The 24,745-nt window shown below is 46.8% G+C and overlaps 1 protein-coding gene across 12 annotated transcripts in view; it reads left to right on the forward strand.

The window, feature by feature from the left end:
* FRMD4A (FERM domain containing 4A) overlaps nt 1–24,745 on the forward strand; it is a 521,947-nt gene that overhangs the window by 402,742 nt on the left and 94,460 nt on the right. For all 12 annotated transcript variants that reach the window (XM_086334274.1, XM_086334272.1, XM_086334273.1 and 9 more), the window contains exons 8-11: nt 4,240–4,323; nt 9,988–10,053; nt 10,299–10,356; nt 16,355–16,441. In XM_086334274.1, coding sequence (XP_086190400.1) covers nt 4,240–4,323; nt 9,988–10,053; nt 10,299–10,356; nt 16,355–16,441 — 295 coding nt within the window. The remainder of the gene's footprint in view (nt 1–4,239; nt 4,324–9,987; nt 10,054–10,298; nt 10,357–16,354; nt 16,442–24,745) is intronic.

The raw sequence follows: 24,745 nt of genomic DNA on the forward strand, positions 1-24,745 counted from the left end.
AGTTTTACTCTCAGTTTAGCAAGTGACTTTCAAAGAGACCTTTTTTTCTTTTTCTGTTAATAAAAGTGGAACCTAACATTTGTTTGGAACAAGGAACTGTTTTAGACTGTTTTATAAGTTGGCATTTATCAGGTACCCTGAACGCTGGGGGAAATGTCCAAGTGGAAGATCTTGAGAGAGAAAGCTGGGCACTTCTAGCACATTCTTTTGGTTTCAGCTTCCCAAGTCCCTGGAGATAGAGTGACCAGCTGTCCCGTTAAGGCAGCTTTGTGATTTGCAGTCCGAGTTTGGCCAGAGCGCCTGACGGGCGGTCCCCCTCTAAGTTATCACAGATGTTTACAGACAGCAAAAAAACAAACAGGACGTTTCTACATAGCTGTCCTTTGGGAAGGTTTAAGAGCCCTGGATCCCTTCCAGAATGTAATGGATTTGGACGGGTTTCACGCCTTTGTGATTTCTTGTTGTATTTGTCTGTGTCACCTTACCCTGGGGGAGTGCTCGAAAAGCCACTACTGCTCCAGCCAGGATGTCAGACCTGGGACTCTCATCAGGCATGCTTGTTTGCCAACAAATGAGTGTTTAGTGGGTAAGACAATCCCTTCCTCCTTTAGTTCCATCCTTCCCCAAATATGCTTTAGATGAGTCTGAGTAAACCCAAATCCCTGCTTCAGCTTAACCGCCTTTCTTACAGTTGCATCCAATAAAATTCAACCCATAGAGTGCCTCCCTAGGCACTGAAGAGTCAGTGAATCAAATCTCTGTTCTTGGGGAGCTTATGGTTAATAAACAGAGATCAGACCCCAAAACTCATTATTGTGGGCTCTTGGGTGTTTGGGGACCTGAGTATTTCTTTAAGCTATGTCTTAATAGCACGTGAGTAAAGATCCCAAGCTCTGCTTGGGAATTGAATTTTCCTAAACATAAGGAGGCGACCTGTAACAAAATCTCCAGTGACTGACAAATGTCACTGACAAATGTCTCCTACCCAGACTTGGACTCTGCCAGCCTGGCACGGAAGATCCTCAAAATCCTATGCCTAGTCTTCCCTTTATTTGGCCAAGCTGCCCGTTATACACCACCTACCCTGGTTGATCTCTTCAGTTCATAGTGCCTGACCTCCATACTGCTGGATTCTGAGAAGAAAAATGAGATTCCTATTCTTTTCTTCATGCCGGTCCTGCCCCAAAGCCTGCTTTTACACTAGAGCCCGCAGAGACCTTCCTTTCCTCCACACGTTTTAGTTTGTTGTTTGAATCAACATGATCCAGTACTGCCCATGTCACCGGCTGTCTTCTAATTTGTACCTCTTGCTCCATGGCCTGAATTGTGAGCATCTTTTGATTGAGGACTATGTCTTATCCTTTTTATTTTAATCTTTCCTACACTACTTCCTAATAGCAGGGGCTCCATAAATACATTCAACTTATTGATTATTAATCAATACATTCTTGCCAGTTGAGTGATAACAGTTCAAGGACTTGGATTTATTGATTTCAGCAGTTACAAATTAAGTTATTCTTTCCAGTTGATTGTTCAAAGCCAATATTCACAAACTTCACTGTCACTGTTTCTTGTGGGGCTTCCCTTGTGGCTCAGCTGGTAAAGAATCCACCTGCAATGCGGGAGACCTGGGTTTGATCCCCCTGGAGAAGGGAAAGGCTTCTGTTTCTTAGTCCACTTGAAAAATGCCCTTCCAGGGAGTAGCAGTAAGGTTACATCCATGTGTTTCTTTGTCACCGTGTATGTGAACTCGAAGTCTGGAAGTGGTTTTGCCCAGTGACACTTGGCATCCAAAAGGCATGGCTGGAGGCAGCGTTTCTGGCTGGTTGGGGACCCACAGAAAGTCACGTGACTGCAGCATTCCTTCTTCCCTTTGTATTTATCTACTGAGCACCTGTCTCGTTGCTTTTTACATGCTACTGTCCAATGCCCGGGCCATCAGTCTTTGCCTTGCTTTTCATGAGCAGCATGGAAGCTGCTACTATAGCCAAGCTTAGACCTGTGTGTGAAGGCAGGCTCCACGGGTGGCCTCTGCTCCCCAGCAGGGCCCTTGAGACGCTCTGGTGGACCAGTACAGAGAGACCCTGGTACACACCAAAACCATCCCAAAGGGATGCTGCCGACGGCTCTAGAGGTAGACGGTGGGGGCCAACACCCAGATGTCTTGTCCCAGTGGGGACGCAGGTCTGCTGAGTGCATATGGGGGAGTCAAGCCTCTGAAAACCCCTGGTTAAACTTGACAAGTTTAAGGTATCTTCCAAATCTGAGAATGTGTGAGTCTGCAGGGAAAGTCTGGTCCAGGGACCAGAGGCATAAGACGTCCTTCTAGTGCCTAATAGTCAGCTTCACACCTTCTGAGTTGTTTCTGGACCTTGTCAAAAGCAAATGACTTGTATACAAAACAGAAACAGACCCACAGACATAGAAAACAAATTCATGGTTACCAAAGAGGAAAGGGCTTGGGGGATAAATTAGAAGCTTGGGATTAACATACACATGCTGCTATATACAAAATGGTTAACCACCAAGGACCTATTGTATAGCATAGAAAACTTTGCTCATTATTTTGCAATATCAGTGAGTTCAGTTCAGTTCAGTCGCTCAGTCGTGTCCAACTCTTTGCGACCCCATGAATTGCAGCATGCCAGGCCTCCCTGTCCATCACCAACTCCTGGAGTTCACTCAGACTCACGTCCATCGAGTCAGTGATGCCATCCAGCCATCTCATCCTCTGTCGTCCCCTTCTCCTGCTGCCCCCAATCCCTCCCAGCATCAGAGTCTTTTCCAATGAGTCAACTCTTCACATGAGGTGGCCAAAGTACTGGAGTTTCAGCTTTAGCATCATTCCTTCCAAAGAAATCCCAGGGCCGATCTCCTTCAGAATGGACTGGTTGGATTTCCTTGCAGTCCAAGGGACTCTCAAGAGTCTTCTCCAACACCACAGTTCAAAAGCATCAATTCTTCGGCACTCAGCCTTCTTCACAGTCCAACTCTCACATCCATACATGACCACAGGAAAAACCATAGCCTTGACTAGACGGACCTTTGTTGGCAAAGTAATGTCTCTGCTTTTGAATATGCTATCTAGGTTGGTCATAACTTTCCTTCCAAGGCGTAAGCGTCTTTTAATTTCATGGCTGCAGTCACCATCTGCAGTGATTTTGGAGCCCATAAAAATAAAGTCTGACACTGTTTCCCCTGTTTCCCATCTATTTGCCATGAAGTGATGGGACCGGATGCCATGATCTTCGTTTTCTGAATGTTGAGCTTTAAGCCAACTTTTTCACTCTCCACTTTCACTTTCAAGAGGCTTTTTAGTTCCTCTTTCTGCCATAAGGGTGGTGTCATCTGCATATCTGAGGTTACTGAAATTTCTCCCGGCAATCTTGATTCCAGCTTGTGTTTCAAAACTGAATCACTTTGCTGTACACCTGAAACTAACACAGCATTGTAAACCAGCTATACTCCAATAGGAAAAATTTCTAAAGTCGAATTTTTTGAGAATTTGAAAATATATTGTAATTATCATATTTCAGAACATAAGTAAGTGCAAATTTCTTTTTTACTTAGGAAGAAAGAGGTTAATACACTAGACCAAGGATTTCTGAATGTAGATAACTTAATATAGTGAAATCATGCCTTATTAACAGGCTAATAGCATTTTATAAAGAACACCATATTTTATATAATAATGAATTTTTAAATTATCTTGGTTTTAAAGAGCAAATGTTATTGATTTGTCATATTTTGGACAACAGTTTCTAGTATGTGGTTAATCCAGGCAAAGAAAACTGACCTATAGATAAGTGAGGGAAGCAGTTTAAGGCGAAAACAGTCAAAAACAGCTCCATTCTCAAAGCCCACGACTGGGCCCCCAGGAGCTCCCTAAGGTCCCCCCTTTGGGGTCACTGGTGGCTCTTCTCCCACATTCCTGCTGCCCAGGGACATTCATCTGTGCCCTCTTGGCATGCAGGACTTGAAAAGAACCCTCAGGCATCCCAGAGGGCTCTACCCTGCCCTGCTGTGTGCACCACAGGCGTAGGCCCGCAGGCTCTGCATGCTGTGTGTCCCCTTGTGTAACTGAATCAGGACAAAGAAAGCTCCCCTTTTCACTAAAGGGGCGCAGATGTGGGGTATGAGGACCAGATGGCGGGGGTCGGGTTTCCTGGCATGGTGAAGTGGTCTTCTCCCGGGCCGAGTGTGTTTCTGCCATGCCCCCTGTCTGCCCCTGTCTTGCAGCAATGAAGTGGTGAGGACTGACCTGAAGAAGCTGCCAGCGCTTCCCACACAGGCCCTGAAGGAGCACCCCTCCCTGGCTTACTGGTAAGCCCCTTTTCTCTGCACGCCCCAGTCATCCCCCCAACGATGGAGCCCCTTCGAGGGAGGCAGGGGACTCCGGGTGACTGTCCACCCTCCCCACCACCACGGGCCAACCTGGTCCCCAATCAGAGAGCGATTCCAAACTGTATCGAGTGGCCTGAGCCTTCATGAAACCATATTTTGCATTTATTTAAATGACACGGAATATGAGAGCTGTTTTTCCTATTTTCTTTCTTTTCCTCTTTTTTTTTTTAATAAAAGGGAAAACTTCTAAAATTTCACTTTGGATGCCTTGCCTCCTTGGAGATCCCTTCATGGACTGCTAGAATTTCGCTTTGGGATCCTTGTCATTTGATGACAGGATGTGTGGGATTTTGAGATGTGGGAGGATGAGAGGGCTTTCCTCTTTGCAGAAGAGGGAGGTTGATTCTTTCCTTTTCCCCCAATGTTTCATATCTCCCGATGTAGCTGCCGTGTAACATTACACCATAGTTCATCTGTTAGGCCCTACACTACTGATTCTCAATGAATCAGGCGTTTGAACTCTTCCCGGATTGTGGTTCAGGTCACAGTGGAGTGGGGTTTGCATGGCTGGGTAGTGTGTTGAAATACTGTAGGGCCAGCGAGCCCCAACCACTATCCTTTGAAAGGAAAACGCCACTTCCTAATCATTCTTATGACTCTGTAACCAAAAGCACTTTTTGTTAGGCTTCTGTAAGGGCTTTTATTTAAAAATAATAAGATATAAATCACAGAACAAGTCAATTTTGTTGCATTATAACATATGACTTTTCAGCATTTCTCTAATGCACTTTATGAAGTTTACAGTTTAATAACATTTCATCTTGTCTAGAAAGTGAAGTCGCTCAGTTGTGTCCAACTCTTTGCAACCCCATGGACTGTAGCCCACCAGGCTCCTCCATCCATGGGATTCTCCAGGCAAGAACACTGGAGTGGGGTGCCATTTCTTTCTCCAGGGGATCTTCCCAACCCAGGGATCCTGCATTGTAGGCAGACGCTTTATTATCTGAGCCACCAGACACCTTTCCAGTTGTCAGACTAGTTTTTCAGTCATCTGGATGGCTTCAGGGGACTCCTTTGGCTGGGATCGGGTGCATGTTACTGTGGAGGGCATTAGCAGAATGAAACTCCAGGACATAAATCATGTCTTGCCAAGAGACCAAGTGACCGGGCAGCTGGACAGGAAATAAAAGGGCTGAACCCTGAGACTGGGAGCTTCCACCTGTGTGCCGACACTCTCGGTTTCATTTCTCTGAACTGTTTTGTTGCCAGTCTTTTTTTGGTAGCATAGGTGTGATAAACAGTGCTCAGAGCCTTATAATGTGCCTTCAAAGAACAAGACTGGTTTAACACACAAAGACTTTGCATGTGTCCGTTTCCAGACTTCCAGCCTGGCAGCGTGCACATACAAACACCCCAGATGGCACTCTTGTTTCCTTTTGTGTGGAAACAAATTGCCCTCTACCGAATTCCTCATGCTCCCTGGGCCTTACCTTCTCTGTCCTCCCAGCGGTTTATTTTCAGGAAACCAGTGATGAAGGGACTGGAGCTGCAAGGAGATAATTCACAAAACCAGTAGTTCCTACCTGGTGAAATGCATTAGCTGGCAGAGGCTGTAATGTTGCTGGCTTGTCTGGAGTCAGAGTTGCTTTGAGCCTAATGAATCCCTCAGTTATCTCATTTGTATGTTTCCAAATGTTGCTTACACCCTGGCTGCTCCTTTCAGAGCTGGGAAGTCCTCCTTTCATCTCTCTCCTTCCTGCCTCTGGGTTTTCTTCTGGGTTATCTCCACAGCCTGCTCTGTGCGCAAACATCATCACTGAGCCGTGACTCCTTCCTTCACGCTGGTGCTCTCTCTTTTGTCAGCATGAACGGCTTCATCCTCATCCACGTCTCTAGCTGTCCTGCCAGAACAGCCCTGCATCTCTGTGACCAGGCCCACCCTTTTGGACCCAGAGGCACCATGTTACTGTCTAAATGTCCTAGGAGGATGACAAGACAAAGGGAGGGATGCTTTTGAAGCAGGTGCCCCCAGGTTCTACAGCTCAGCTTCTACACAAACAGGCCAGTAGCATGAACCATTGTCATGATGCATAGCTTAAAAAAAAAAAAAGTGCCCATACACAGATGCAGTGGACAACCTTCAGGCCTAAATAAGCCGTAGGGATCCTGTCCACACTAGCCAGGGAAGGCATTGCAGCCTAGTGAGCAGAACAGCAGGTTTAGGATCCCAGCCATGTCTCTGAGCTGCGGGGTAATGACAATCCAGGAAGCTCTGCTGCCTTAATTTTCCATCTGTAAAATGGGACTAACCGTAGCAGCCAAATCCAGACTGTAATTAAGAGAGGAAATATTAATAAACAAGCGCATAATGCAGTTAGAAAGTTGTGAGTGGTACACAATAATGCCAGACCGTCACCCAGTAATCCTTTCTGCTCATTTTCCCCAAGCATTCCACAGGCTTGGACTTCTCGCCCTGCGTGATCTCCTTATGGGAGGGTGGCGTTGAGTCACGCAGTGCCCAGGGCCCCGGGACAAGGCAGCATCAGGGCCCTGACCTGGCTTCTCTTGATGAGGGACCACAAATACACCCAGACAGGGCGTGAGGGGATGTCTTCCTTTACTCTGAAATCATTGGCCCCTGCAGGCTGACAGCTCCTCTGAGACAGGGAGCCCTGTGGCCGTCGGCTTGTTTCTGGGTTCCCTGTATGCAGAGATGACTGACCTTAACAGCGCGAGCCAGCCCCTGCCTAGGGGCACTATCAGCCTGGGTCACTTGCCTTTTTGCTTCATGTAACACCATACCCTCCAAATGGTGTTTGGGGATTCCATTTCCTCTGGCTGGTGGGTCTCTGATAGTAATCCCATGGAGGGGTGGTCAGTGCCATGATTGTCTGTCAGTCCCCATGGAGGGACAGGGAGTGGAGGGGAAGCGTGGCAGCTGCTGTCACATGCCTGCCCACGGTGTTTCCACTGGGACAGACAGAGAGGGGAAAGCCAAGGAAGAAGGAAGATACTGAGGCCTCAGAGGGTCTCAAACAGCAGGAGAAACTAGGCGGGAGAGGGTGGGGTGGCAGATCCTTGCAGCTGTCAGGCTCAGTGAGGCCCCAAGGGTCAGGCCATTTAGTTTATGAACAGCTGCACAGCTGCCTGCTGGTGTTTCTGACCCCGCTGGTGTTTTTCCTGAGCCATGCTGGTGTTCACCACTACAGCGCTGTATTGAATTCCACACCCCCATCCCAGCCTAGGGAGCAGGGAACCCTCTCTGCGACTCTATACCAAGGAAGCGGGCTCGTAGCTATACTGTGTGGCTTGACCCTGGATCTGAGGGTCAGCCTCCCTAAATGCTACATCATCGTGTGCCCACCCAGCTCTTGATTCAGTGGGCAGCTGGGGAGGAAGCTGGAAGGGTGACCCCAGAATGTCCTGACCCCACTCTGATGGTCTGTGAGGCTGGCATCCACCCAAGCAAGGACACTTTTGGAGAATTTTCTGTCAGGAGAGGGCCTTGTCCCCCTCAGTGCAGAGCCGCCACGGTGTGAGGTGTGTGGGAACTAAGGAGAAACATGGCTGCCTCTGCCCTTTTCTGAAGAGAGGGTGCTCGGACCCCATAGACTTGACTCTCAGCTAGACAAAGGCCCCTCGTAGCCAGTCATTCCCCATCTGGGACGTCAGGAAAGACACTTTCCTGCCAGGGGCCAATCTTGTACAAGTCAAATTTCAGAATACTAACATGCAGAGATATTCACAGAAGATTAAGAGAGTAACTAAACGAAAAATAAACTACCCCCAAGTACTCGGTAATGAACATACAGAATGTGTGCTCCGCTCCCCAGAAGTGGCCTCACTAATAAGAGGTGGGTGAAAGAAGGCTTTCGATCTGCTCTGGGATAATAAATGAATCATAGATCATGAAGTTCAACTGAGGAGGTCTTGAGGGTTCATCCCTGGAATTACCTCCCATCGTGGAGTCCACAGGCTGTGGGGAGGAAGAGTAAGGTGGAGGCCTGAGGAAGAAGGTTCCAAGGTCCCAGAGGCCAGGCTTTTGGACTTGACCCCCCAATAGGTGGAATGTGGTTCCAGAGTTGGGCTTGGCATTTCCAAAGGCAGCGGGGTACAGGGTCACTTCCCAGGAGGCCCTTCATACTGTCTGCCTTGTCACAGGAGGGTGAAGCCCCCATGCCCCTAAAGGAGTGAGCTAACCTCTTGCTATGTTAGATCTGAGATTTCAGAAGGTTACTGGGTCCCCATCTGACTTCTGGTAGCTGCCTTACCTCACAATGCTGCTGTGGGCATTTTATTGCTCTATGATTTGTGTTCAGTTCACTTCAGTTGCTCAGTCGTGTCCGACTCTTTGCGACCCCTCTGAATCACAGCACGCCAGGCCTCCCTGTCTATCACCAACTCTTGGAGTTTAGTCAAACTCATGTCCATCGAGTCCATGATGCCATCCAACCATCTCATCCTCTGCCGTCCCCTTCTCCTCCTGCCCCTAATCCCTCCCAGTATCAGAGTCTTTTCCAATGAGTCAACTCTTCGCATGAGGTGGCCAAAGTACTGGAATTTCAGCTTTAGCATCATCCTTCCAATGAACACCCAGGACTGATCTCCTTTAGAATGGACTGGTTGGGTCTCCTTGCAGTCCAAGGGACCCTCAAGAGTCTTCTCCAACACCACAGTTCAAAAGCATCAATTCTTCAGCGCTCAGCTTTCTTCACAGTCCAACTCTCACATCCATACATGACCACTGGAAAAACCATAGCCTTGGCTAGATGGACCCTTGTTGGCAAAGTAATGTCTCTGCTTTTCAATATGCTGTCTAGGTTGGTCATAACTTTCCTTCCAAGGAGTAAGCTTTCATGGCTGCAGTCACCATCTGCAGTGATTTTGGAGCCCAAAAAAATAAAGTCAGCCACTGTTTCCACTGTTTCCCCATCTATTTCCCATGAAGTGATGGGACCAGATGCCATGATCTTCATTTTCTGAATGTTGAGCTTTAAGCCAACTTTTTCACTCTCCTCTTTCACTTTCAACAAGAGGCTTTTTAGTTCCTCTTCACTTTCTGCCGAAAGAGTGGTGTCATCTGCCTATCTGAGGTTGATTTGTGTTAACCAGCCCCAAATTCCCGAACTTTCCGATCCTCCTTGGACACCCTGAGCTATTAACTGCTAACAGGGTAGAGAGGCCATGAATGTCGTGTTGAGGTCAGCACCTCCTTCCCCCTGACTGGGCAGCTGGAGTTTAGGAGGGGAGGAGGGCCTGACTGAGGTTGCCCGAAGCATCCACGTGGACCCCCAGCAGTGGCTGTCTGCCTGTCCTCGTCCTGTGTCCCTCCCCACTGGGATGCGTGCTCCTTTCATCCTCTGCTCCCACAAGGAGTCTAACCCCCCGAACCTGAGCCAAACTCAAGACAAAGAGCAGTGAGTCCTCTGAAGGGAAAGTGGACTCTTTTGGTACTTCTGTCGCCCCGGACATCTCACTTCGGCTGGGTTTCAAAATGCTGCTTCCAGGACAAATCATTCTTCTAGGAGCTGTTGGCTCCTTGGAACTTCTTGTGAGGATGTGGGGCTCACAGTCTTTTCCTGAGGAGGGCTCGGGGCTGTCACCTGGAGACTAAGGTAGAGACTCCTTTTCCTCTCGTTCTAGTGAGGACCGGGTCATCGAGCACTACAAGAAACTCAACGGCCAGACCAGAGGCCAAGCCATCGTGAAGTAAGTACCTCACCCCTCCCAGTGCTGATGAGGTTGTGTGTGTGTTCACATAGAACATGTCAGGGTTGTTCAGTTCTTCTGGGAGAGACTCCAGTGGATGGTGGTTCCATTTAATTTTTAAGTAAATAACCATTCAGAGAACTTTTATCATGTACACACAGACACCAATGTGCGTATGATACCAGTTCTGCTGAATAACCACGTATGTGTGTGTGTGTGTGTGTTGTTTTGTTTTGTTTTCACAGCTACATGAGCATCGTAGAGTCTCTCCCAACCTATGGAGTTCACTATTACGCAGTGAAGGTAAGTGAGCTCATTTGGTGAACATTGCCAACATGCCCTAAAAAAGATTTTCATTTCTTTATTTTTAATCTTAGTGAAGTTTTTTGGGGTTTTGGGGAGGACTCGGTCAGGGAGATCACATGCTGGGGGAGTTGGGACAGTGGAACACCCCCAACTAGTGTAGTAAGACTTGATTCAAAGACGCTCCAAAATTTACTTTCCCTTTTGTGAAGTGGGTGTGATAAATGCCTCAGTTCAGTTCAGTTTGGTTCAGTCACTCAGTCATGTCCAACTCTTTGCGACCCCATGAATCGTAGCACGCCAGGCCTCCTTGTCCATCACCATCTCCCAGAGTTCACTCAAACTCACGTCCATCGAGTCGGTGATGCCATTGAGCCGTCTCATCCTCTGTCATCTCCTTCTCCTCCTGCCCCCAATCCCTCCCAACATCAGGGTCTTTTCCAGTGAGTCAACTCTTCTCATGAGGTGGCCAAAGTACTTTCAGCTGTAGCATCATTTCTTCCAAAGAACACCCAGGGCTAATCTCCTTCAGAATGGACTGGTTGGATCTCCTTGCAGTCCAAGGGACTCTCAAGAGTCTTCTCCAACACCACAGTTCAAAAGTATCAATTCTTCAGCACTCAGCTTTCTTCATAGTCCAACTCTCACATCTATACACGACCACTGGAAAAACCATAGCCTTGACTAGACGGATCTTTGTTGGCAAAGTAATGTCTCTGCTTTTCAATATGCTATCTAGGTTGGTCATAAATTTTTTTCCAAGGAGTAAGTGTCTTTTAATTTCATGGCTGCAGTCACCATCTGCAGTGATTTTGGAGCCCCCAAAAATAAAGTCTGACACTGTTTCCACTGTTTCCCCATCTATTTCCCATGAAGTGATGGGGCTGGATGCCATGATCTTCATTTTCTGACTGTTGAGCTTTAAGCCAACTTTTTCACTCTCCTCTTTCACTTTAATCAAGAGGCTTTTTAGTTCCTCTTCACTTTCTGCCATAAGGGTGGTGTCATCTGCATATCTGAGGTTTTTGATAAATGCCTACTTCCTTTCAATTCTCAGAAGAATCCTGGAGATCAGGACCACAGAGCCTCTCAGTAGGAAGATTCCAAGGAACTATAGAGAACAAAAACTTAAGCAGAATGAACAGTGTTTCTCTTGGTGGTCAAATGCCATGTAGGCAGCCAAATAGGAGAAGTGGGACTATGGGTTGAGAAATCAACAGCCTCTATCTTCTTAAATATGCTGATGGCAAGTCCAATGTGACACTGGCCCCATTGTAAATTCTTTTACATTTGATACATAATGTCCAAGACTGGGATCCCTTCTTTGAAATAGTGGATAATGATGTTCCCAGGCTCTTTTTTCTGTCCTGAGAAAGGATAACTTCCTTTCCTTCATTTACCCTGACGTGAAGTTTATCGAAGTCATTGTCCCAAGTCAGGACAAAAGGAACAGAAAACCCTTCTGAATGCAAGACAGTCCCACCAAGCAACCCGATATTCTCAGGCTTGCCCACCAACTTCCTTCCCCATGTTTCTACCTGACTGTATTTTTTTTTTTTTAAGATTTATTTATTTACTTTATTTTTTGTCTGTGACTGGTCTTTGTTGCTACATGCAGGCTTTCTCCAGTTGCAGTGAGTGGTGGCTACTCTTCATTGCAGTGCTCAGTCATCTCATTGTGGTGGCTTCTTGTTGCAGAGCACTGGCTCTAGGCACTCGAGCTTCAGTAGTGGCACACACGCTTAGTTGCTCCATGATATGTGGGATGTTCCTGGATCAGGGATCGAACTAGTATCTCTTGCATTGCAAGGTGTATTCTTAACCACTAGACCGCCAGGGAAGCCCCACCTGACTGTATTTTTAATTCTTTTAGACCAGAGTGTGCCGTGTTTCATTCATTATTGTGTCACCACGGCAGCTTCAACGGCATTTTACACATCCTTGGTGTGCATTTAATGGCCTGTATCTTCCTCTAAACTGCAGCCTTCTGATAGCAAAGACTGTGTTGTATTCTGTTATATATTCCTGGAATCCAGCAGAATCTAGCATAGTGCCTGGAATGTAGTAGGTGCCCAGCAAATGTTTACCAGGTGCCTTTATTGAGAATTGAATCGAGTAGTTGGATGTATGCGTTTCCATGATGGGAACAGATATCAGAGTGACATTTGTGGAGTCCAGTTTTGAAGCATATGTGGGTGCAGTCCCACCCAGCAGCTCATCTCCAGATCTGTCACAGCCTGCAGTGGCTCAGCTCTTCCTGATGTCCTTCCAACACCCTTCCCACCAGTGGAAGCTCTTTCTCTCTCTTCACCGTGACGCACAGAACTCAGAACCATGGCAGTCATCCCTGCCTCTCTCAAGTCTAAGGTACAGTCTTGTCATGAGAAGTATGACCTGGGCTTCTGCGCTAAATTCTGTCCCACATGAAAAGTGTGAATCATCTGAGGAGACAATCCCTGTATCGCTCTGCCGGGGATATGATCACTGAAATCAGTGGGCAGTCAACTCCCCAAAAGGAAATTGAATTGATCGTGAAAAGAAATTCAAAATCCCCCCTGCTGGCTGCCAGGGTTCAACTCTTACACTGTGAGTGAGTCTAGAGCCCATGTCCATTTTGCCGTCTTGCTACCATAAAGGAAACAGGAGGGGCCAGCAGTAGTCCTGACATTATTACAAGAGGCATATCACAGAAATCAAACTGTGAGTCTCTCTGTCACTTGTGGAAATATTCCACAGTGATGTTTAGTGGAGAGGTCTGAGTTCATTAATGGAGCCAGTAATTCGGGAAGCCCTGACTCCATTTCATTCTCTGATTTGCTGTTTGTCCTAAGCACGATCTCACCTCTGCTACTCATAATTAGAAGAGAGATTAAGGGATTTCCCTGGTGTCCAGTGGTTGAGGAAACACCTTGCAAGGCAGGAGACACAGGTTCAATCCCTGGTCAGGGAACTAAGATCCCACATGCCACAGAGCAATTAAGCTCACACACCACAGATCCAGAAGCCCTGCACTGTAACTGCTGAGCTCAAGCTGCACAATGAAAGATCCCACATGACAACCACATGCTGCAACTAAGACCTGACCCAGCTAAATAAATAAATATATATTGAAAGTAAATCGAGGCTTCCTTGGTGGCTCTGTGGTAAAGAATTTGCCTACCAGTACAGAAGACACAGGTTCAGTCACTGGTCTGGGAAGATCCCACATGTCGTGGAGGAAGTAATCCTATGTGCCACTGAGCCAGTGCTCTGGAGCCTGGGAACTGCAACTACTGAGTGGATATGCCACAACTACTGAAGCTAAAGCACCCTGGATCCTGTGCTTCCCGACAAGAGAAGCCACCACGCTGAGAAGCTGGCACACCGCAACTAGAGAGTAGCCCCTGCTTGTCACAACGAGAGAAAAATCCCGAGAAGCAGTGAAGACCCAGCACAGCCAAAGATAAATAAATGAAGATAATATACGTGTGTGTGTATATAATAAAATAAACAAATAAAATGGAGATTAAGAAATTTGCTTCACCAACTACTCCACAAAAATTTTCTAAGTATTAGAAGACTATTGAGATAGGTTGCTAAGAGTCGGGCACGACAGAGAGACTTCACTTTCACTTTTCACTTCCATGCATTGGAGAAGGAAATGGCAACCCACTCCAGTGTTCTTGCCTGGAGAATCCTAGGGACGGGGAAGCCTGGTGGGCTGCCGTCTATGGGGTCGCACAGAGTCGGACACGACTGAAGCGACTTAGCAGCAGCAGCAGCAGAGATAGGTTGAGATACCTAGATGAAAAGGCTTTCAGATAGAACTTCATCTGGGTTTTACGAACACAGCATAAACTTGAATTCTGTTTCCTCGTCAGCCCTGGAACATGACAAAAGGACAACCTCTGATATGCATGCTCTCTGCTATCCAATAAAACTTTAGAAATATGCTCCTTTGCTGTTTGTGAATTTCTGGGTGCCAAGTGTGCCTGTGTGTTTGACTCTTGGAATCTCAAGCTTGAGGGATTGCTCTCCCACTTAGTTGGAGAAAGAGCCTAAGCAACGATATCGAGACTCACTGTTTGGTGGCCTTCCGTGTAAATTTCACAGATGCCACATATCTTGGTGTGATGACACCTCTTGCCTCAACAATCTGAAACCACAGTGGCCTTCGTCTGTCCTCTTATTCTGTTCTCCAAAACCAGTGCAATCATATGGGCACTTTCCATACCTTTAAAGAAATTTAGAAGCTCTTCTAAAAATTCAAAATGTAGTTCTTTTGCTTTTTACCTTTATGCTTACCTTGAAGCATAAACTCATGCCCCGCAAAACCCTGAAGCCAACTTTGAGTTTTCAGGACGTCCTCTGTGGGTTCTATTAGGCCATTCATCCATGTGGCAATTAAAACAAATCCAGGGAAAGGCTGCTTCATATGCCCACTGCCAGCTCCTAGCGTTTGGGATCTTCTCATTAACAATCACCCTACTTGAATGGAGATTAACCATCTAGGGGCCAGAAGTCTCTGTTAAAGGAAAAAACAGAGGGTCTTGGCATTTCTCATTCTGCCCCCGGAGTGTCTAGGCTTCAATTTTGTTACTTTGACCTGTAGCCTGAGTCACCCAGGCCAGCCCGGAAGCCGCTGTCTTCGTAAGTGAGCAGGACACACTGGGAAGCACCTGCTCGCCCTGCACTGCCATTGGCCTGCTGGGGGCTGGGGAGAGGGGAAGGGGGTCCTGAGTACAGCAGGACACAACATTTGCATGATTTCTTTGTCTCTAAAATGAGAGGAGTTTGGGACTTCCCTGGTGGTCCAGTGCTTAAGGCTTTCCCTTCCAATGCAGAGGGTGCTGGTTCAGTCCCTGGTCAGGGATCTAGAATCCCACACGCCTCGGGCCAAAGGGCCAGAACATGAGACAGAAGCAATATTATAACAAATTCAATAAAGACTGTAAAAATGGTCCACATTCCAAAAAAAAAAAAGCTAACATAAGAAAGAGATGCACAACTTAAGAAAAAATAAAAGGAGTTGATATATGTATAATTGATTCACTTTGCTGTACAGAAGAAACTAGCACAATATTGTAAATCAACCCTACTCCAAAAAAATTTTTTTTTTAATTAGAGGAGTCTTAAATGCATATTACTAAGTGAAAGAAGTCAATCTGAAAAGGCTGCATATTGTTTGATTCCAACTAAATGACATCCTGGAAAAGACAAACCTGGTTGCCAGAACCTGGGATAAATAGATAGAACACACAGGATTTTTAGAGCAATGAAAATACTCTGTGCAACACTATATGATTGATACGTATCTATATATGTTTGTCCAGACCTATGCAATGTACAATCCAAGAATGAATCCTGAGGGAAACTATGGACTCTGGGTGATTGAGATGGGTCAGTGTAGGTTCATCAGTTACTACAAAAGTACCATTCCAGTGTGGGATGTTATTGATAGGGGAGGCTGTAGGGATGAGAATATATGGGAAATCCTTGTACCTTCCTCTCAATTTTTCCATGAACCTAAAACTGCTGGAAAAAAAAATTAAAATCTTTTAAGGCAAAATTTTTAGGGGAGTCACCTTTCATAGTTTTCATGGTTCCTTCCAGCTCTGACAGCCAATGACAGTTTCTCGGCTCAGAAGGTCATTTTGTCAGTGCTCAGCATCTCTCAGATTTTCCTAAGTGGGGATGGGGGTGCGGCGCTGAAAACCTAAATTCTTCGGAGGAGAACAGAGAACAAGGCATCCACTTTTGACTCAGAATAGGGGAGAGAACCACAGCTGTGCTGCTGGTTAGGAATGGAGTTGGGTCCCCAACCCAGGGCACTTTCCAAGTCACATCACTGAGCATCCTTTGATGACGGGGCACACCTGTCAAGGTAAATCGCAGAGAGATGGGGTCCATCCCTTTCAAGGAATTTGCTTTTCCCTTTGTCTTCAGATGAAACAGATCTCTTGGCTCATGTTTCTCTCTTCTGGTCCCCTGCTTACCCGTGCTTCTTTTGATGTCCTAGGACAAGCAGGGGATACCGTGGTGGCTGGGCCTGAGCTACAAAGGCATCTTCCAGTACGACTACCATGATAAAGTCAAGCCCAGGAAGGTAAGCATGCTCTCCGTGGTGGGCTAGTGGTGCTCCGGTGGAGGGAGGAACAGGCTGAGAAGTGACAAAAATTGTAGCCATGCAGCCTCAGGGCCTCTGGGCTCCCCAGTCTCCTGATAAGTGCGGTGTACACAAACTACTCCAAACTCATCCGTTCTGCCTTCTCTGGGAAAATACTTTTCCTTCCTGTCACTAAGGAAATGGAAGTTGTAAAATTATTTAAGGTAAGAAGACTAGGGGATTTCCAGGTGGCACTAGTGGTAAAGAATCTGCCTGCCAATGCAAGAAATACAGGAGATGCGAGTTTGATCCCTGGGTTGGGAAGATCCCGTGGAGGAGGGCATGACAACCCACTCCAGTATTCTTGCCTGGAGAATTCCATGGACAGAGGAGCCTGGTGAGCTGCAGTCCATGGGGTCACAAAGAGTCAGACATGCTGAAGCGACTTAGCACATATAGAACAAGAAGACTAGGTCAGCTTACCCAGAGCAGATGGACAACGGGCCTCTGACAGACCATTCTGGCCCTCATTCTCTGGGATACTGTGGTAATGAGAATGTGAAGGAGTGTCTCTCTTGAATCCTGAGGCTAATCTGAGTTTTCCCAAAGGTTTTCTTTTCTTTTTTTTTTTTTTAGAAAGGGGGGAACCTAAAAGAAGAGATTGTAGGTCAAAAAGAGGTGAAAAATAAAGAAGCATGAGAGGCTTGCCTGCCAATCCAGTAAATATTTTCTGGCATATTAGAAGTGATCAGAAATCTGGAAGAAATAAGATCCCTTGCCAAAAAAGAAAGGGAAGCTTAACAGAGTATATAGAGTCCCGGTAAAGCCAAAACAGAGTGTTTGAAGGGGACACCAGACTTGGATTTTCTGTTTTCATTTCTACACATTTTTCAGACCAGAACAAATTAAAAAATTATAATGGAAAAAATGTCTCTGAGGCGAGAGCTGTCATTCAGCTCCTCCAGGCAGAGAAAAAAACGGGGACACAGTATGCGAATCAGACCCTGAAATACAGATTAAAAGTCTATCAAAACCACACTTGCTTTTGGAGGGAAAAAGCCATATGAGTTCATTATGTCACTGCAAAATGCTTTCCAAGCTGCTTTATCCATGAGCAGGATTGAAATCCACGCTACACATCCGAGCTTATTGTAGTCTATCCAGTGGACGTCTGCCCTTAGCCAGCTTCTCATTAAACTGATAGAGAAAAAATGGTTCTGTATTGAGGAAGATTTTCACTCAATTGATCAGTAAGTCAGTTAAGTTCTATGAAAAGATCCTGAGCCTGTGATGGAGGAATTCTTCCTTGGGGACAATTCAGGAGGAACCTGGCTGTTCTAGGGGTGATTGTTTTGTGACTATTTTCAAAACCCCTCCAGTTTCCTGCTGCAAGACATGATTTGGACTCTGCATTCTTATTTTTTCTTCTTTGTCGTTCTCAGTCACTGGGTCTGTACTTCAAACACTCTTAACTTTTTGTTTATTTTCTACCTCTTTCTCTTATAACCTTTATAACTTTCTGTGCTTTTTTTCTTGAGTTTTCTCTTTACTCCTTTCTTCTTTTTGTTTTTTTAAACTTTTTAGTTTATATTGGAGCCTAGCTGTTTAACAACATTGTGAAAGTTTCAGATGAATGGTAGAGTGACTCAACCATACATGTACATGTATCCATTCTCCCCCAAACTCCCCTCCCATCCAGGCTGCCACATAACATTGAGCAGAGTTCTATGTGCTATACAGTAGGAACTTGTTGGTTATCCATTTTAAATATAGCAGTGTACACATGTCTATCCCAGACTCTGTAACTATCCCTTCCCCTGACTCCCCAGTGGCAACCTTAAGTTCCTTCTCTTAAGTCTGTGAGTCTGCCTTTGTTTTGTAAATAAGTTCATTTGTACATTGACTGTCCCCTCTCTCCAACCTGCTTGGCTATTTTTTCTGCTTGCAAGAGCCACAGAGACTCCTAGATCCTTTAACCAGTCCTAGTAACAATGTATGCATCTCTCAATTGCCCCACTGGTGGAGACCAAGGCCAGCTTGGACGATTGGGGTCTACAGTGGAATTCATTAAAATCCCATGGTTGAACTCTTCTCTCCCTCTGAATGTTTTTGAAAAATGTGCTAACTAGTATTGGTGTGTGTTCAGTTCGATTTATTAATATGTTTAAGCTTGCCTTGTTTCTCTAATTGAGGTGCTAATGAAGGTTTTAGATGTAGTGAGGTAGCCTTGATATTTGTGAAACATACAAAATGCAGCACAGGGGTTCAATAAATTGTAACTATTCCTGTAAGACTCCAAAAGAAACTTCAAAATAATGAAAAGTGGAAAGCAAAATGTGTGAATAATCACCCTTTGAATAAGACAATTTACTCTCATTGATTGAATTTATGCAGGTCAGTGGATTAAAAATGTTCGCAGGGGAATACATGTATTCAGGATACTGACTGTATTCAAACTGAGTTGTTACTGAAAATGTTGCCTGCTTCTGTGTCCTCTAAGGAAGCATTTGAGATTCTCAAGTCTATCACTAACAGAGGGACAACCAGGCCATCAGAGTCATTATTCATTCGTTTCTTCGTTCCTTCAGAAATGTGTATTTCATACCCTCTATGCACCAAGCAGACTGCAGGGTTCTGAAATAAGACACACATCAGGTCCTCAGGTCCTACCAGGCTATTAGAAAGAGAGGTGTAATGATTGCATCTTACAGATAAGACAGGTCTGCGTGAGGGTTGATAATGAATTGGCTGGGCTTACGGAGAAGGAGCTGTATCTTACGATGGTGCAGAGGTATTGAAGATGGACCAGTGGGGTGAGGAGACACACAGGTGTGCATGAAAGCACCTTGAAGGAGAGGAGCATGGTGTGATGGAGAAGCACGAGGCACCACTGGGGCGGGAACGTAGCGGGAGAGGAGGCTGATGGGGCTCCAGCATCCAGAATCCTGAGGATTTGCTAGGGAGATATCCTCTTTGAGGCAGAAGCAGACGAGTGGCCATTTCGGACTTCCATAGCCAGAGGAGCATCATTCTGACAGCTGGTGGAGGATGAGTGGAGTGATACAGGACAATAGTTGCAGACTGGGACATCATTACACTAGTGTAGGTCTGAACTGGTGGGGGCTTGCGGGTGGCTGTCAGTGCTGGGGGTGGAGACGGGGAATTGGAAGAGAGATGTTTAGAAGGTGATGTGACTGATCAATGGCAGGGGGTGAGAGGATGGCAGTCAGAGAAGGAGGAGAACCTGGAACAACTCCCAGGCTTCTTGATTGACCAGATCCTGGGAATGTTAGAGAAGGGGAAAGAAGAGCAATTTAGGACATGCCACGTCTTAGGCTGATGGGGCATTCGGGTAGCCTTGGCAGATAGGCAGTGAGTTTTCAGTTGGAGCTCGACAGTATCAATTTCCAAATCAGAACTGAACAGAGAGAGGAGCGGGAGAGGTACTCAGAACACTGAAAAAATTACAGTAGCCATAAGTGAATTTCGGTTTCCCATCGTGACATTCCCTGTGAGGCTGAAGGGCAGGCTGGGGACCGGGACACCCTGATCCTACTATAACTTGGGGAGCCCTCTTTAGGAAATAAATGTGCAATTGGAATACAAAATTAAGAACTCTGAAAAGCCCATAGGGAGAAGAGCAGAAATTTCATTAGCCCAAGGGGTATCCACCTCTGCTGAGACATGCCGTGGGCCCTAAAGACTTAGCCTGAGCTGTAGTGAAGAGGTCCCAGCTTCAGGGAACATGAGGCAGGGCGCTTGTCCCTTTTGCTCGTAGCCAGCACCATCACCATCATAAAAAGGCCATCTTTATTCCACGTAAGGCACCTGAGAGTCTCTGAATGCACAGAGCACACTCCCAGGCTCCAGACCTGTGAATCTAAGGAGACGCAGGCACGTGGTAGTGACCACCGGTGCACATTTACGTATGAGTGCCCCAAATCTGTCTTCAGCGAAAGATTGGAAACTCACATGAAACTGTCAGAATGGACAGAGGCCCCAGTCTCCCCTGATCTCTCCCCCTCTCATTTCTGACCCAGCCGCTGGATGTCTAGAAAGCCTCACAGTCAATTCTGACATGGTGGCCAGAGTTGAGGATCACTCCTGCGGCCAGCGGTGGGTCCTTTCTGAATTCAGACTCAAGGAGGATCAGCCAGGCATGGCAGGTGTGCCCGGCAGGGCCTCTGCACTTGGGGAGCTGGGCACAGGGCTCAAGTTTGGGCCGGCTCTGAATGAGGGATGGCCCTGCAGGCAGCAATCACGCCCTGGCAAAGGGGGCCAGGCAGAGCTCGCCACCCAGGCCCCCCGCAGTGCTCAGTAAACGGGGAGTGGCACCCAGTTCTGGGCACCTGAAGGCCCTTTTGTAGCAACAACTGCCCCTCCAGCCCAGGCAGGAGTCTCCCTAACACTCTGACCCAGTTACAGCAGCTAGGCCCCATGGCACCGAGACAATGGGAGCCAGCTTTCAAGTAGGGGCAGGACCAGGGTGAGCCGCACCTTTGCCTTCAGAGGAGCTGGAGGCATCTCTCGGCGTCCTCGGCTGCAGTAGCATCAGCAGATCATGCACGCAGCCAGAAACAGGCCCTCAGCAGTCTCCTGTGAGAATGCACTCAGGTGCCTCCGTTGGGGCCCTGAGAAGAAGCGGGTAGCTAATGACTGTCCCAAAGTGGGCAGCACCACAGCTGTTCCAGCTTCTCTGGGGGTTGGGGGTACTAGTTTCCCACTCTGGTTGCAGTCTTCCCTAAATTGCTTAATCCTACTCTGAAGCCCTGGGGGCTTTGGGGAGATGGAGTAAAGCACGGGATCCCTCGTAGGTGGAGCAGGGAGAGCATTCTAGGCCCTGTAATATCTATTACCTGGATCTTCTAAACAGATGGGCACCTGGCCTTGCAGAAGCACAGCCCAAAATGCAAGCTGCTGATGTTAGGGGAAAAAAAATAGCTTCTTTGCCCTCAGGGCACACATGTCAGGAACAGCAAGGTGTGTGTGGACACCCCAAGAGGGTGTTTTGGCTCTTGAGTATGTGCAGAAGCTCAGAACTATTTCAGAATGATGCGCGGTGCAAGAATTGCCACCCAAAGGCCTAAGAAGCCCATGCATAGGACTAAGAACAAAATACCCAAGCTCCCATCTATACTAGAATAGTGGCCCTTGCTTACATAGATGACTTTTTTTTTTTTTGGCTTCATGGGGTCTTATTTGTGGCATGTGGAAGGGATCTAGTTCCCCAACCAGGGATCAAATCCAGGCCTCCTAAATTGGGAGCTCAGAGTCTTAGCCACTGGACCACCAGGGAAGTCTCAAGATGAGTTCTTTTAAAATGAACAGATGGAATCCCAAACAGTGTCTGAGGATAGGTTGTAGAATTGTTTATGTCATTAAATATCGCCCCGGCATCAACTCTCACTGAATCCTGCTGTTTCTCTCTTTCACCCACTGATGTTTTCCCTCTCACTCAGCCTGCCTCCCCTCTCCTGCACGCTTGTTCATACACTGCCAAACCTACCTCTCTTCTTTACCGTGATTACGGGGTGATCATTTTAGGCACTGTTGTGAGTGAGGTTTCAGAGAACAGGAGTGACAGTATTTTCATGTCTAACTGTCTGGGTTTAGCAGTGGTCACAGAAGTACAGAGAGTGTTACATCGGTGAAAAAAAGACAAAGTCTTGCAGCTACATAGATTATTTTCCCCTACTTTCTCCTGGGTACCACATTCCCTTTGAGCACATGTCTACATGTGTAGAAATGGAGCTCTTCACAGGTGAGAGATCCTTTATTCCACCAGTACCCATCCAGTTGAGCTTCCCTGGTGGCTTAGTGGTGAAGAATCCACCTGCCAATGCAGGAGACACAGGTTTGATCCCTGGATTGGGCAGATCCCCTGGAGGAGGGCATGGCAACCCACTGCAGTATTCTTGCCTGGAGAATCCCATGGACAGAGAAGCCTGGAGGGCTACAGTCCATGGGGTCTCACTAAGACAGGACTTAGTGACTAAATAACTGTCCGGTTGACTTCAGGGAATCATGAAACATTATCAGTTGAACTTGTCAGTTCAAGGGCGCTTGGACACTCGAAGTAAAAGATCAAACTTCATCTTGGGTTATATTTATGGCCAAGGAAAGACACAGAAGCATCAAACAGGAGTAAATGCCACTACATTAAGTGACCATCAGTGGGGACATGCCGCGAATCAGCTGGCATGTCAGTCTCAGGCAGCTGTGTTGGTACAAGCAAGAGTGTTTCTACTTCGCTGAGAACATTTGAATGAAAATTAAATGATCTATACAGAAAATACATTGTTTGTTAACTCCTGTGGAACCAGGATCACATGGGGCAGAGATAAATAAAGCTGGGTAAAGTCGATCACAAAGGGCTCCCTCTTTTAGAGGAGGACCTTGCACTCCTTAGATCAGAGCCTGAAAAATTCTGAAAGCTCTGATCTCTGGGACAATCTGCCTCTTCTTGGGAGCACCGGGGCCAAAGGTTTCAGGTGATTCACTTCTCCCACGCTCGAGACTCAGTTCCCACCAGCACCAAGCTGAGCTGTGTTGCTGCATGACTCTACCCCTTCCCCCATTATCCTCTATGCATAACTTAAGGTATAAAAACTACTTTGGAAAATAAAGTGCGGGCCTTGTTCACCGAAACTTGGTCTCACCATGTCGTTCTTTCTCTTACCTTCTGGCTGAATTATTCAGCCTCTTTTCTCCACTGAATTTCCTCACTGAGCTATCCTCATCCTATTACTCTTTATATCTTTGATAAAATATTTAAATAAATAGGTCGCCTATGCCGTCTCTCCTTCAAATACCCTGGATCAGCCGGGGCTGGACCCCGGCACTGTGTGCTCTGTCCTCTGGCTGTAGTCTGCACTCCCCAATCCTGTGGTGAGCCCAGCCATTGAATCATCAGAAAACATTATCATTTACAACAGAAAATGCTTTCTGAATGGGGCGCCAGGAAGAGTCAGAATAAAGATCCGTCCATCAGGCTTTATCAGACGCTATATGCATTAAAAAAAAGAACAGTGTGAAACACGTGGCTCCAAAGAAACCTTAGAAGCAATATTCAATATCTGTAAATCATCACTGATTGCTGCAGCCCCCTCACCAGCCCATATTTAATGAAATCTCTCCGTGGGGGGAGGATGACAGCGCTGGTCCTTGTTACGTATTCAGCAGACAACATTTACTTATTTATTTGATGTGCAATTAGGGGCGCTCTTATGTTCACTTAGATGCACAATTAGGAGCGCAGAGGGCTCCCCTCTGAGACATTAGGAGAAGGAACCAGAGTAAATGTTCTGCCCCTTCTCCCCCAGAGCAGCCAATGCAGCTTCCTATGGTTCCTCTGAGCATTTCAGAATCGGGAGCATTAGCTCAGAGAACTGATGCATTGCTTGTCACCACCCCAGATTAGTAAAGATTTTTGAACTGGATGAAACGATGAGACAGGAAGAGAAAATAATATTTACAGGAAATATTCCATTAACTGTGAACCAGCTTCCAGCTCACAGTCAGCCAGCCTGCTGAATTATTCAACGAGATAAGCATGCCTTTAAGTGCTTTGCCGACTTATTTTTCAGCTTCTGTTTGGATGCACTTGACTCATCCTTGGGCTGCTGAGCTCTCTGCCTTGGCAGGCCCTGGGCGGGTGCCTCCCTCATCCCGTTATCTGTACTCCCCTGGGAGACCGCACCCTGGGCTCCCCGGGGAGGAAGAGCTCCACGGAGTATGTTCAGCATTCCAAGCATTTTGCAGCCTTTGCTTTTTCAGTGTCTGATCAAAGGGCTCCTTTGTTGCCTCCTTCAGATCTCACTCAGCACTGAGTGGACCAGGAAGTGTTCAGTGCCTGTGGGTGACAGTTCCTGGCCACAGATCACCAAGAGGAGCCCGCCTCAAAGCTGAGGAGTGGGCCTGCTGGAGGGATGCTGGGTTGCAGGGAGGAAGTGGGGGCAGAGAGTCACCAACGTCTGCCATCTTAAAATAACTCCCCAGGAAAGGAAAAAAGCAGTTGTATTCTAGGAAGATTGAGATGCTCTTCTCAAAGCATCATAGTGCATACATGTATGTGCATAGTCGTATCTGACTCTTTGCGACCCCATGGACTATAGCCCCCCAAGCTCCTCTGTTCATGGAATTTTCCAGGCAAGAATACTGGAATGGGTTGCCGTTTTCTCCTCCAGGGTATCTTCCCAACCCAGGGATCGAACCCAAGTCTCCTATATCTCCTGTATTGGCAGGCAGATTCTTTACCACTGCACCACTGGAGAAGACATCCTCTTCTCAGAGCATGCGTAATAG

The sequence above is a fragment of the Bos grunniens genome, chromosome 13 (genome assembly GCF_055505025.1).
Source record: "Bos grunniens cultivar Pamir isolate PY7600 chromosome 13, Bosgru_T2T1.0, whole genome shotgun sequence".
Taxonomy (NCBI): domain Eukaryota; kingdom Metazoa; phylum Chordata; class Mammalia; order Artiodactyla; family Bovidae; genus Bos; species Bos grunniens.